At 44.4% G+C, this 13,653-nt stretch overlaps 1 protein-coding gene and 1 non-coding gene across 2 annotated transcripts in view; one reads left to right on the top strand and one right to left on the bottom strand.

Annotated features, from left to right (window-relative positions):
- Nucleotides 1-6,623, bottom strand: part of RNF11 (ring finger protein 11) — a 36,574-nt gene extending 29,951 nt beyond the window's left edge. The window contains exon 1 of the mRNA XM_023189004.2: nt 6,023-6,623. Within this exon, the coding sequence (XP_023044772.1) occupies nt 6,023-6,145 (123 nt within the window). The 5' untranslated portion in view covers nt 6,146-6,623. The remainder of the gene's footprint in view (nt 1-6,022) is intronic.
- A 4,837-nt stretch (nt 6,624-11,460) lies between these two features.
- On the top strand, nt 11,461-11,564 carry LOC111524091. The gene has a single exon (XR_002725694.1). It is a non-coding gene; the product is annotated as a small nucleolar RNA U13 (small nucleolar RNA).
- Nucleotides 11,565-13,653: the final 2,089 nt, after the last annotated feature.

The following is a 13,653-nucleotide window of genomic DNA, read 5'->3' on the forward strand; positions in this document are numbered from 1 at the left end:
TCCATCTCTAAAAACAAGCCCATTCCCCACAAAACATTATAGCTTTGCATGCTTAAAAATAACCATTACATTCTAGATTTTTTATAAGGAAGGGGGTTATTTTTAGTGCATTCTACAGGATAAACCAATCCTTTTAACAAAAACAGAAGGTTTTTGTTTTTGTTTGGTATTTTAATAGAGATGGGGTCTCACTTTGTTGCCCAGACTGTTCTCGAATTCCTGGGGTCAAATGATCCTCCTGCTTTGGCCACCTAAGTGTTGGGATGACAGGCATGAGCCACTGTGCCCGGCCAAAAAAAAAAAAAAAAAAAAAAAGGAAAGCTTTATGCAGGTGCAATTTGAAATATCCAAAATGTTACATTTTCTTATTTGTCAAAAAAGCTCCTCAAAACAATCTGATAAATCCTTTCCTTCTTCATATTTTACATATAAGCGGCAGAGTCAGAATTTGAACACAGGACCATCTGACTCTAAAAGCAGAGCTATACTTGCATTCAATGCTTTACAAACTTAGAATTTTAAAATTTCAAATGTATTAATCAAAAAGTATAGGTCGGGGAAGAAGAATGGCGAATCTCAAACTATATAATTACCACAAAATTGAGAGGTATCTACCCTTCTTTTTACATATTCAGATTAGAAAGCATAACATGGTTTGTTGTTCAATGAATACTATGCTCTTTTAACAGAGTGCCTCCCTCAAATGAGCACATAACAAAGCTCACAGTGACAGAGGGGAACCTCAAGCTGTTTTACATATGTCTTTCAGGACTGGGCTGCCTACCTGGCCTCCCCCTCTCATGGACCTCCCTCCTTCAGCCTTTCCTGGCTTATCCTCCCACTCACTGTCCAAGACTGCCTTGGCTGGGCATATTTCCTCTGTATTCTTTTTGAACATTTACGAATATGGGAGTTGGGTGGAGGGTACAACAAATTTGTTTCTACTTTCTAATTCGATAAATACCCTAAATCTCTTCCCATCCAATACTTCCAGGATAGAGATTCAAGTACTTCCTTTTTCTCCCCCAAGTACTGTACCATTACATAAATATCTTGTGGTGATATATATACAGGGCAAAACCCCCTAAATCACTAAATACATTAGTTTAAACCAATTACTGTATTTAATATTACTGGAATTTGACTTTTTAGATTCCTTAAAACTGATCTACAACAGCCAGACACAGTGGTATACCCCTATAGTCCCAGCTACTCAGGAGACTGAAGCCACAGGATCCTTTGGAGACCTGGAGGTGGAGGCTGCAATGCACTATAATTGCACCTGCACTCCAGCCTGGGCAACACAGCAAGACTTTATCTCTAAAGGAAATAATTTTTTTAAAAAACCTAAGCCAGGCAGAGTAGAAGCGCACCTGTAACCCTAGTTACTCAAGAGGCTGAGGCAGGAGTATCCCTTGAGCCCAGGAGTTTGAGACTAGCAACATAATAAGACCCTGTCTCTATTTTTTAAATTTAAAAAATATAAACGGCAGGTACAGGGGCTCATGCCTGTAATCCCAGTACTCTGGGAGGCCAAGGCAGGCAGATCACCTGAAGTCAGGAGTTTGAGACCAGCCTGGTCAACATGGTGAACCTCCATTTCTACCAAAAGTACAAAAATTAGCTGGCCTTGGTGGCACATGCCTGTAGTCCCAACTACTTGAGAGACTGAGGCAAGAGAATCACTTGAACCCAGGAGACAGAGCCAAGATCGCACCACTGCACTCTAGCTGGGCAACAGGGCGAGACTTGGTCTCAAAAAAGAGAAAACAAGAAAAACCCAAACATATATATACAGAGAGAGATCAGCCGGGGTAACACAGGGAGGCCCAGTCACAAAACAAAAAAACAAAACAAAAAACAACAAAAAACTGATCAACATATAGAAGCAAAAATGGCACTAGGAAAACGCAGTGTTCTTACAAGCAGTTCAAGTATACCTGCCTCAAATACATTAGTTCATTTAAAAGAAATCCATTCATTCAACCAAATTACTGAATGCCTAATATGTGCCAGGCGCTGTTATAAGTACTTAGGAAACACCAATTAAAAAAAAAATCGGCTGGGCACGGTGGCTCACGCCTGAAATCCCAGCACTTTGGGAGGCAAAGGCAGATGGATCACGAGGTCAGGAAATCGAGACCATCCTGGCTAACATGGTGATACCCCCGTCTCTATTAAAAATACAAAAAATTAGCTGGGCGTGGTGGCGGGCGCCTGTAATCCCAGTTACTCGGGAAGCTGACGCAGGAGAATGGCGTGAACCCAGGAGGCGGAGCTTGCAGTGAGCTGAGATCACACCACTGCACTCCAGCCTGGGCGACACAGCCAGACTCCTCAAAAATAAATAAATAAATAAATCCCCTTTCCTGTTTTCTATCTAGTGGGAGAAGACAGATGATAGACAATGTAACTTTCTAACTTGTGTTAGAAAGTAACAAATAGTATTGGGAGGGAAAAACAGAACAGGGTAAGAGGGACTTCCAGGGTATTAGGGCAGGTTGCACTTTCAAATAGGGTGGTCAGAGAAGGTTTAAGGTGGCATTTGAGAAAAGACTTGAAGGAGGTGAGGGAGTCAGTCAGCCATGAAATCTGGGGAAGAGTACTCCAGACATAATAAGGAGGGCAAAGGTCCTAGAAAAGCAATGAGGCCAGGGAAGCTGGAGGGAAGCCAACAAAGGGGTTAGCTGTAGGTGTCAAGGGACATGCGTGGAAACAAGGGGTACAGATTATGTACGGTTTATGGGACACTATAAGGAATCTGATTTTTACTTTGAATGAGACAAGGATCCACAGAGGGTTGGGCAGACGGTAGAGTTCAGTTTTAAAAAAATATGGCTGTTGTGTTGAGGACAGGCCTTAGCAAGGACAAGGGTGAAAGCAGGGAGACCAGTTAGGAGGCTACAAAAGAAACCATGGAAAGAAATATGCACGAAACTTGGATCATAATGGTGCAGGGGGTTTACTTTTAGGCAAAAACAAATAAAAACAAATTTGTCAGATGTTAATAGGAAATAAATGGAACTGGCTCTTGTCATTATATGTACATTGTACATATAAAGCAGCAAACAATGACATCTTTTAACTTCTCACCTCAAGAGAACATGTTCCTTTACAATCAGCTATTCACTGTTAATTACATACAATTTGTTGAAAAGGTTACTTTTATCAACTGAAAGTACTATAAATCTGCTGTGTGAGGTAGCTCATGCCTGTAATTCCAGTCTTTGGGAGGCTGAGGAAGGAGGATCACCTGAAGCCAGGAGTTTGAGGCTGCCAAGTGAGCAATCCACTCTAACCTGGATGACAGAGGGAGATTCCCAACTCAAACAAATGAATAAATAACTGTGGATTGCTGTTTCTCAATCATCTAAAATAACCATTCCTAAAACAGATCTTACTTCTTTGGGGGTGGGGGACAATACTTTTTCTCCAAAAGTTTCTTTTTATGCTTCCATCTTTTAAAGTAATTTTCTTACAACTGATACTGAATTTGTATATTAGTCTGCGTCATTCACTTCAGGAAAGCGCAACCATAAAAAACTCCCACTGTCAAAAATATAACATTTCCAAAAAAAGTTCCTTCATGACACCAAAAACCCCTCATCCCTCATCATCATCTAGTTCTTCTGGAAAAGGCAAACACAGTTTCCATAAATTCTAGTACCTTTAATAGTACAATTATCATAAGGATAGGAGAAAGAGAACCAGTCAAAGATATTCAATTTCCCTGGAAAGAAAGGGGATAGGAGGCAGGAGAATTGCTTGAGGCCAGGAGTTCAAGACCAGCCTAGGCAACATAGGAGCCCCTGTCTCTATTTTTTTTTAAAAAAGAAGGGGGTGAGGGTAGGGTGCATAAGAGATTTTAAAATAAAAACTTCAAGCCAGATGCGGTGGCTCACGTCTGTAATCCCAGCACTTTGGGAGACCGAGGCGGGTGAACTGCTTGAGGTCAGGAGTTCAAGACCAGCCTGACCAACATGGTGAAACCCTGTCTCTACTAAAAATACAAAAATTAGCTAGGCGTGGTGGCACGTGCCTGTAATCCCAGCTACTCAGGAGGCTGAAGCAGCAGAATCACTAGAACCCGGGAGGCAGAGGTTGCAGTGAGCAGTGAGATCATGCCACTGCACTCCAGCAAGGGCGACAGAGCGAGACTCTGTCTCATTAAAAAAAAAAAAAAAAAAAAAAAAAGTGAAATAAGCACTCTTGTTGTATAGTAAATATAGAGGGGAAAGAGAGTGAAGGATAAACATAGCTTGCTTGCTTCACTCAAAAGTACTTGTATAGACACCCAGATTCAGCTTTGATTTTTAAGAGACTACCCTTGTGACAACTTACTTTGGAAAAAATAGTTGTGTAAATACAGAAAATACTAAATTCAACTTCATTAATTAATTCAACATTTAGGTGCTTTTGTGCCAGAAACTGAGCGAGGGGAGAGTCCTTGTTCTCAAGGGCTTTTACTTGTAATCTATCTCCCGGTTACTGAGTACCTACTGAGGCAGATGCCAGGGATACAACAGCAAACCGGAAACACAGATTCTCTACCTTCATGCAGCTTGTACTGAAGGAGGCAAATGCAAGGATAAGACACACATCTAACAAAGATACAACACTAAAGTGTTATAGATATTGCTTATGGAAGTGTAGAGGTTTCAGTGGGGACGCAAGGGATTCGGGCTGGGAGGAAAGGGAATGCTGGGACTTCAAATATGAAAGCTGAGTTCTCAAAGCGGATTAGATGTCCACCTGGCTGACCTGGGGGAAGGGCTCCAAGCAGACAGGAACTGGAGCAAAACAAAGGTGTGAACAGCATGGTGTATTTGGTAGGCCTGGAATACAGAATGTAAGAGAGAGAAGTCACAGAGGCTTCTGTATACCACAATCAAGACTGGACTTTACTGGTATATACGAAATGCCCCAGAAGAGTTTTATTCAGAAAACCAGCATATATGATCAGGTTTTTCTGGTGTGATGAGACATTGGTTTACACAGGAATGAGAAAAGAAAACACTAGATAATGATGTCATCACATGGAACAACAAAGGGGTCTGCCAAGTCAGAAAACTAAACTCTTCAGGAAAAAATTAAGTACTACTACTACTGAAGCCCTCTGGAAAAGGTTGTATTCAATATCATCTAAAATGGAAAAAGTACAGGAAAGGTTTTCAAACATATATTATGGATTATAACATCCACATACCTATTTAGAGTTTAAGAGGTCTTCACTCGAATTCTGCAACACATCTGGGACTACTGATTGTTGTACAAAAAGCAGTAAAACATATTCAGGAGAGTCTTTGATACAAAGGGAGAACACGAGTAACCGAAGGAATTTCCCAAGCTAGGTTTAAAGGTTTCCAAAGTTGAAGCTAATCAAGTTTTCTTAAGTCAGCACGTTTAAAAGGTGTGTCATATGGGTGGAGCAAAAGGAGGAGGGATTAAAATTAATATATATATATATATATAAACAAGTAACTCGATGTCGCTAGGGTTAAAATCACCACTTGGAGATCCGTCTCCCAAGCAGAGGCAGAAATGAAGACCTGCCAGATCCAATTAACAAAAAGATAAGGGAGGGGGTAAGAGGATGACCACACATGAAAACATAAATGGGGCGGGGGGGGGGGGGTGGTGCTTGGCAACCACCTATCCAGAACCCATAATCCAGTTGGCGGTGCGATGAGGAAATCATACGATTCAGACATAAAGGCAGGAAAATGTCACTCCCAAACTCCACAAGCGAACCACCAGACACTGGCCAAGGGGATGTGATCACATACTCTGATCCCAGAACTCAAGGGCAGAGAGTATCATCCCCACACGGTGCCCGAGGGGAGGCGAAGAATCAACCCTATTCTGAGATCAGAGAGCAAATGCCCTCAGATCCAGCCCTAAGGGGGTCAATGCCGCCCAGGCCAGGCCTTGCCGAAGCCAGGGGCAGAGATGGCCCCGAAGCCCGGTCAACCTCCACCAGAGCTGCCTCTACTTGCTCCCCCCAACACACACCCTCCCCTACCTGATATGGCGGCGGCGGCTCCTGATCCGGCTCCGTCCCCTCGCCAAAGCTAGCCCGGTCGGACTGAGACTCGTGAAGCAGGGAGATGTCATCCGAGGTGGGGGATTTGAGGCAGTTCCCCATCTTCCGGAGCTGGGGTGCGTGATCTGGGGGAGGAGAAAGCAGCGGTGGGGTCGTTCGCACGCTCCGCGGTCCGCCTCGGTTGGCAAGGTGGGGTCGGGCGGCAGGCCGGGGATCAGGCGGAGGCGACTCCACCGCCCCACGGTGCCGCCAAGGGGCCGCTCATGCCAGCCCCCGGGGGTGGGGGCTCAAGGCTGGGCCGCGGGCTCCCCTGGGGTCGCGGCGTTTGCCTCCTGCGAGGCAGCGATGGGGGGGGGGGGGGGGGAGCCGAAGCCCTCCCCCCCCCCGCCCCCCCGCGGGGCGGCGGCGGCCACGGAGCTGCTGGGCCTAATCCAGGTCAGCAGGGGGGGGCGCGGCCGTCGCGGCTGCCTCAGCTGCTGCCTCAGCTGCTGCTGCCCCCGCCGACGCCGGAGCCACGGCCGCGGGCCTCATCCTACTCCGCCTCAGCGCGGCAGCGGCGGCCAGAACGAGGCCGGCTCGGGCCCTGCGTCATCGCGCAGTGCGTGCTCTGGTTCCGCCCCCGGCGGCAGTAGGCGAGGGCGGCTCTGGCGGCTCCCATCCCCCTCTCCACCAGCAGCTGTTCACCGTCCTGCGTCAATTTTTGCTTGTCTCTGCTTGGCTCGGTACCTGACTCCGAAACCAATCTCCCGTCTCCCGCGCCTCCCCACATTCGTTGCTCCCGCCCCGTCTAAGGCTCAGTTCTTACCTGTGCACTGCCTGACAATCTTCTCACCACCCTCCACGAGGCGGTCTATTTATATAAACCTATATCGGAATGGATCAGGCCCATGATTAAAATGTTAAAAGGCTTCCCCTTTATCCCATCAGAACAAAGTCCTAGCTCGTTAGTGAACCCTCCCTACCTCTCCAATCATGTCCTTATCCTCCCACATCACAGCCGGAGAGATTCTTCTTCCAGTTATATATCAGATTGTTCATTTATTTCCAGTCCCAGCACCAAAGTCCAAGCCACCATCATCTCTCACCTTGACTTCTGCAATAGACTCTCAGCTGTTCCTGAGTTCATCCTTGCCCACATCCAATTCACTGTTGGCGCAGTTGACAGAATTATCTTTTTAAAATTTAAATCAGATGAGGTCATTCTCCTGTTAAAACCTTCAGTGTCTCCTCAAGGCTGTCCTTAAAACAATCCCTAAATGGTTTACAAATCTGACTCCCTTTCAATCTCATTATCAGCATTGTCACCTCTTTCTCAAATTCTAAACTAGGCTCTCTAAAATGCTTTTCGTTATCTGGAATAGTATTGCCTCTGCCTGGGGCCTACGTCCATACTGTTTCTCTCACAGAAACCGGCTTCTCTCCACTCCCAACCTTTCTGCTTCTTATCAGGCTAATCATTATTCTCAGGAATCCCTCTGGATGCAACTTCATTTCCCCTGGGGAGACTCTCCTGACCCTCCAGTCTGGGTTAGTCGCTTCCTCTGTGCTCTCACACAGCCCGATCAAGCTGAATCATCTGTCCCTCAGTGCAAGGCTGGCACACTGCCCAAGGTAGAGTATGCTCTCTCCTTGGTTCAGTGAACAGCTCAAACAACATATGCAAAAGAAGGAAGCAAGAAGGATGACAGTGCTCCTGATAGACGTTCATTCAACAGGTGGATCTTGACTGCCTTTCGTTTTATTCATCATTTACTGAATTTGTGTGTGCGTGTGTATACCAGAACCCACGCTAAGGACTGAGGAAAAGGATGATCACACCTGGCTTGTTGCTGATAGAGCCCAGAGACCACCTGGGAAGACAAGTAATCGGATGAGTCCTAAGCCCACACCCTGCCACGGACCCCAAGGTTTTTAGAGGAACCAAAAGACAGCAATTAGTTCATTTGAGGAACAGAAAGGATTCTTAGAGGTAGGGCTATATTAAACTTGAATGGGTCTGAACACTCTTACTCTGCAGTCCCTATTCTACGAAGTCACTATCTTATTTAAATGCACTCAAATTCCACATTAAATATCACCTTTTTGATATAAAATTTTTGAAAAGACTCATAGTTTTGGGCTGGGTGTGGTGGCTTAAGTCTGTAATCCCAGCACTTTGGGAGGTTGAGGCAGGTGGATCACTTGAGGTCAGGGATTTGAGACCAGCCTGGCCAACACGGTGAAACTCCATCTCTACTAAAAATACAAAAACTAGCCAGGTGTGGTGGTGCACACCTGTAGTCCCAGCAACTCGGGAGGCTGAGGCAGGAAAACCGCTTGAACCTGGGAGGTGGAGGTTGCAGTGCAGTGAGCGGAGATTGTACCATTGCACTCTAGCCTGGGTGAGGGAGTGAGTAAGACTCAGTCCCCGCCAAAAAAAAGGAAGGAGGAAGAGAAACACAGAGAGAGAGAAGGGAGGAGGGAGGAAGGAAGGAAAGAAGGAAGGGAGAGAAAGAGGAGAGAAAGAAAAGAAGGAAGGAAGGAAGGGAAGGAAGGAAAGAAGGAAAAGAAGGAAGGAATGAACTGATTCATGATTTTGGTTTTGGAATTGTTGAGCTTCCAGGAACTCATTTAATTTATGACTAGCTAAATTTACCAGAAATCAGAGGTACTCTGGAATTTTTACAAAGTCAGAAAATTTATCCCACAAATTATTATCACACCTAAAGAAATTTTTATTAATAATAATTTATAAAATTATTTGACATAATATTTACACAGTGCTAGAATTTGTAGACATTGTTTGTTTGTTTTTGGAGACAGGGTCTCACTTTGTCACCCAGGCTGACTTGATTGAGGCTCACTGCAGCTTCAACCTCCTGGGCTCAGGTGATCCTCCTGTGCTTCAGGCCCCTTCAGTAACTAGAACTACAGGTGCACGCCACCATGCTTTGCACTTGGTTTTGTTTTTGGTAGAGATGAGGTCTTGCCATGTTGCCCAGGCTGGTCTCGAACTCCTGGGGTGAAGCGGTCCTCCTGCCTCAGCCTCCCAAAGTACTGGAATTACAGGTGTGAGCCACTGTATGCCTGGCCAGACATAGATTTATTTATTTAATTTTTTTTTTTTTAACTTTTGAGACAGAGTTTCACTCGTGTTGCCCAGGCTAGAGTGCAATGGTGCGATCTTGGCTCACCGCAACATCTACCTCCCTGGTTCAAGCGATTCTCCTGCCTCAGCCTCCCGAATAGCTGGGATTACAGGCATGCACCACCACACTCGACTAATTTTTTGTATTTTTAGTAGAGATGGGGTTTCACTATGTTGGCCAGGCTGGTCTCGAATTCCTGACCTAAGATGATCCACCCACCTTGGCCTCCCAAAGTGCTGGGATTATAGGCGTGAGCCACCTCGCCAGGCCAGATTTATTTTAAGTTTTGTTTTTCATACTTTTTTTCCACAGGTGGATAACACTGACACAAGCTCTTGAAAAGTTCTATAGTGCCTTATGAAAAGAAGTGATATTGCTAAGTCTAAAACTAACTTGGGCTGGGCGCCGTGGCTCACGCCTGTAATCCCACACAGGCAGGCGGATCACGAGGTCAGGAGTTCTAAACCAGCCTGGCTAATATGGTGAAACCCCATCTCTACTAAAAATACAAAAGTTAGCTGGGCATGGTGGCATGCGCCTGTAATCCCAGCTCCTCGGGAGGCTAAGGCAGGAGAATCGCTTGAACCCGAGAGGCAGACGTTGCAGTGAGCTGAGATGGCACCATCACACTCCAGACAGAGTGAGACTCTGTCTCAATAAACAAACAAACAAACAAACAAACAAGTTTGGTTGTTTGCCAGAAGATGGGAGGAGCATTTGAAGCCCATTACTGGCTTGGACATGGTCCCTGCCTTCAAATAGCTCAAACTCAAGTAGATGAGACAAGTAGGTGAACAGTTAGCAGGGCTACATTCAGATCTTTATTCTACTTTTATTTTTAACTTTTGCTTCCATGAGCATGTATATATCACTACCTCACAAAGGTACAGCTTTAGACCTCTGCGTCTGGTGAGAGAATAACTGTTGCATATTCCCCTGAGTTCAAGGGAAATGACATTTTAGAAAAGGTGAATGGTTATTGACCATTATTTTCTTGTGGATGAGTAAAATACCAGCTACAATTTTAACATAGTTTAAAAAAACGATAGAAATGGTCTTTTTTGTTTGTTTGTTTTTTTGAGATGAAGTCTCACTCTTTCACACAGGCTGGAGTGCAGTGGCACAATCTCGGCTCACTGCAACCTTCGCCTCCTGGGTTCAAGTGATTCTCGTGTCTCAGCCTCCTGAGTAGCTGGAATTATAGGTGGGGGCCATCATGCCCAGCTAATTTTTTGTATTTTTAGTCAAGACGGTGTTTCACCATGTTGATCAGGCTGGTCTCGAGCTCCTGACCTCAAATGATCCACCTGCCTTGGCCTCCCAAAGTTCAGGGATTTCAGGCATGAACCACCATGCCCAGCCATGTGGTCTTGATAATAATGAATAAAACTACCAGAATAAAATTGTGTCTGTCACTCATGTGGTGCTTCCTATGTGTAAGGCATTGTCCTAACTGCTTTACTTCTGTTCAATTAATGCTAATTAAATGATCTGCAGAGTGACTAGGGCCTAACACAGTCATGGCTCTTTTGGATACTCACAAGCTAATCAGATGTGAAAATAACATTGTCTTTGGCCCAAGCTGAATAATAGCCATCATAGCAAACACTTGTAAAACACTCTCTGTATGACAGCATGTGTTTTATTTGCCCTCTCTGGTAATTCATTCACCCCTCAAAACTCTATGAAATGGACACTGCTGATATCCCCATATTACAAATGATGTAAGATACAAACATGTGCTAGAGTTGGTTCATACTAGCTCATATGAGCCAATTGTTAGAATTTTGGGAATTAAGTGACCTAGTTGTTAAACATAGTCATTATTAAAAATTAAATTATATAAACTTACAGTTAAATAGTTATATTAAAAACAAACAATAAATACCCAAAACTAATGGCTAACTACTTTACTGTATTTCACTATTGTCTGTGTTATTAAGGTTATTTCCTTCTAGTGTATCTCTGTGGTAGAAATACTTTATAATGACAAGCCGCTGAACATCTCTCCCTAATTCTGTGTTTAGTGATGCCAGATTGGTAGCTTGAAATTGCCCATGGTGAGAGTATTTATACCTTGGAAATCAGCAAATGTAACAGGACTTGATTGTTTTGTTGATTGTCTACACTTAACCAAGTGACTCCAATTCCAACCTGGCATCCTACATTCTAGCCGCATCACAGTGCTTTCCATAGCCTTGACTTTCAGTATGCCTTTCCACCTCTATCCTCTAACTTTTGCCATGCTGTTACCTTCTGTTGAAATCAAGCATCTTTTAAGATTTTCAGATTATTTTGTAATTCATAAGCGTGATGACTGGGTATTCACGTGCATGTGTGAGATGTGCCACCCTGGAACCTTGTTACGATGTCAGCACATTATGGGTCTGACATGAAAAAAAAATTATCCTGAAATGCCACCTTCTTCATGAGGCTGTCTCTGATTTCATTCAGTTGGAATATATGCAATGATTAAAAAAATGGGATCTATTATTATATTATATTATATTATATTATATGTCTACTGCTAATCATATATGAATATTTTAACACAATTTTTTAATTATTTATTTATTTATTTATTTTTAGAGACAGGGTCTCCCTCCATCACCCAGGCTGGAGTGCAGTGGAAAGATCATAGCTCACTGCAACATCGAACTCCTGGGCTCAAGCTATCCTCCCACATCTGCCTCCCAGGTGGCTGGGACCACACGTGTGCACCACCACACCTGGCTAATTTTTAAAATTTGCATAGAGCCAGGTGTGGTGGCTCACACCTGCAATCCCAGCCTCCCAAAGTGCTGGGATTACAGGCGTGAGCTACCTCACCCAGCCACAGTTGTTAGTGTGTATAATCATAGCTGCCATTTATTAGACAGAACTGGACAAATAAAGAGACCTGGAAGGTATAGTGATACTCATCTTTTACAGAAATACAAATATGGCTTCAAAGAGATTAAGTAACTTGCCTGATGTCACAAGGCTATTCACAGGTAAAGGGAATGGGAGATGGCTTATCTTGAATGCCTTTGGCATAAATGTGTATTCACATATAAGGAAGTAGCTATTCAGTGATCTTCTTCCTAACCTGGTTTTGGAAAGGAGCCCTTCGGAAGTGTCCTTAGACCAAAGAGTGCGACTTAATTATAAAATATAATTTGTTTATTATTATTATTTTTGCAGTTGCAAGATTTAACAGAGTGGAAACAGCTCCCATACAATGGGAGGGACCCAAAAGGGGTTACCACTCCCTGCTCGAAAGACTGGGTTTATATCCCAATCATTGTCCCTCCCCCTGTGCTCTCAGGCGATATATGATTTGACTATTTCTTTACCTCCTGCTTTAGCCTAATTTGTATTCTAGTGAGCCCGCTTTACTACCTGTGAGCTGAGTTACAAGCCCCGTGTTTAAAGGTAGGTGCAGTCACCTTTCCCAGCTAGGCTTAGGAATTCTTAGTCGGCCTAGGAAATTCAGCTAGTCCCGTCTCTCAGTCCCCCCTCTCAACAGGAAAACCCAAGTGCTGTTGGGGAGGTTGGCCAACGACCACTCTAACTGCTTCCTGCTGAACTGGGTGTAGTATGGGTTGTGCAGTTGAGATTTCCTTGGTAGGAGTGCCTTCGATGTCATCAACACTGGAGCACGGGCTAGCAGGCTGGTCCAGGGGTCTGCAGTAGATCTTAGTCATGGACTGCATTTGGGGCTCCATTTGAAGAACCATTTGTAGTTTTACAGCTTTGATTCTAGAAGAGACAAATTTAACAAGGAGGTTAAAGATACAGGGATTGAAATGTGTGGCCTGCAGTGTAGGGGATTATTTCTTTGGCACATTCACAGGCCCTGACTATCTGCTTGATAGTTTTGAAAAGGCCTGGTCCAGTAAATAATAATTTGGCCATCTGATGGGTGCTATCAATGCCTAAGTGAAAGGTTTGGTGAAGAATTTTAAGTAATTTCCATTGGTTAGCTGCAGGCAAAAGTATTTTTCCTTCTTCGGTGGCTAGCCATCCTGAGGGGAGGAAACTATGTCCTCATGAGGTTGCCCATTCTACTTCTCCTGCTGAGTACTGGGGCTTGTTTCCCGGAGGGGATTACCCCATACTAGGGGTCCTTCTATAAGCACTTCTAATGGAGGGTCCTGCCTTGCGGCTCTTTTGGCTGCAATATCCATTTGGTGGCTCCTTTCTATTTCCCTTTCCTTTCCTTTCTGATGACCCCGGCAGTGTAAGACTGTCACCCCTTTAGGTTTCTGTACAGCCAATAATAACCTCCTAATGGCTTCCTGATGTTTGATAGGTGTTCCCACGGAAGTTAGGAATTCCCTTTCTCTCCATATTGCTGCGTGGGCATGGAGGACTAGGTAAGCACACTTAGAGTCTGTATATATATTTACCCTTTTTCCTTCTCCTAACTCTAGTGTATAATGGCCCCTGCTTCTGCAAGGATGTCTCTCCCTAACAAAGGAGTGGGACTTTCAGGCATAA

This window comes from Piliocolobus tephrosceles, chromosome 1 (assembly GCF_002776525.5).
Source record: "Piliocolobus tephrosceles isolate RC106 chromosome 1, ASM277652v3, whole genome shotgun sequence".
Taxonomy (NCBI): domain Eukaryota; kingdom Metazoa; phylum Chordata; class Mammalia; order Primates; family Cercopithecidae; genus Piliocolobus; species Piliocolobus tephrosceles.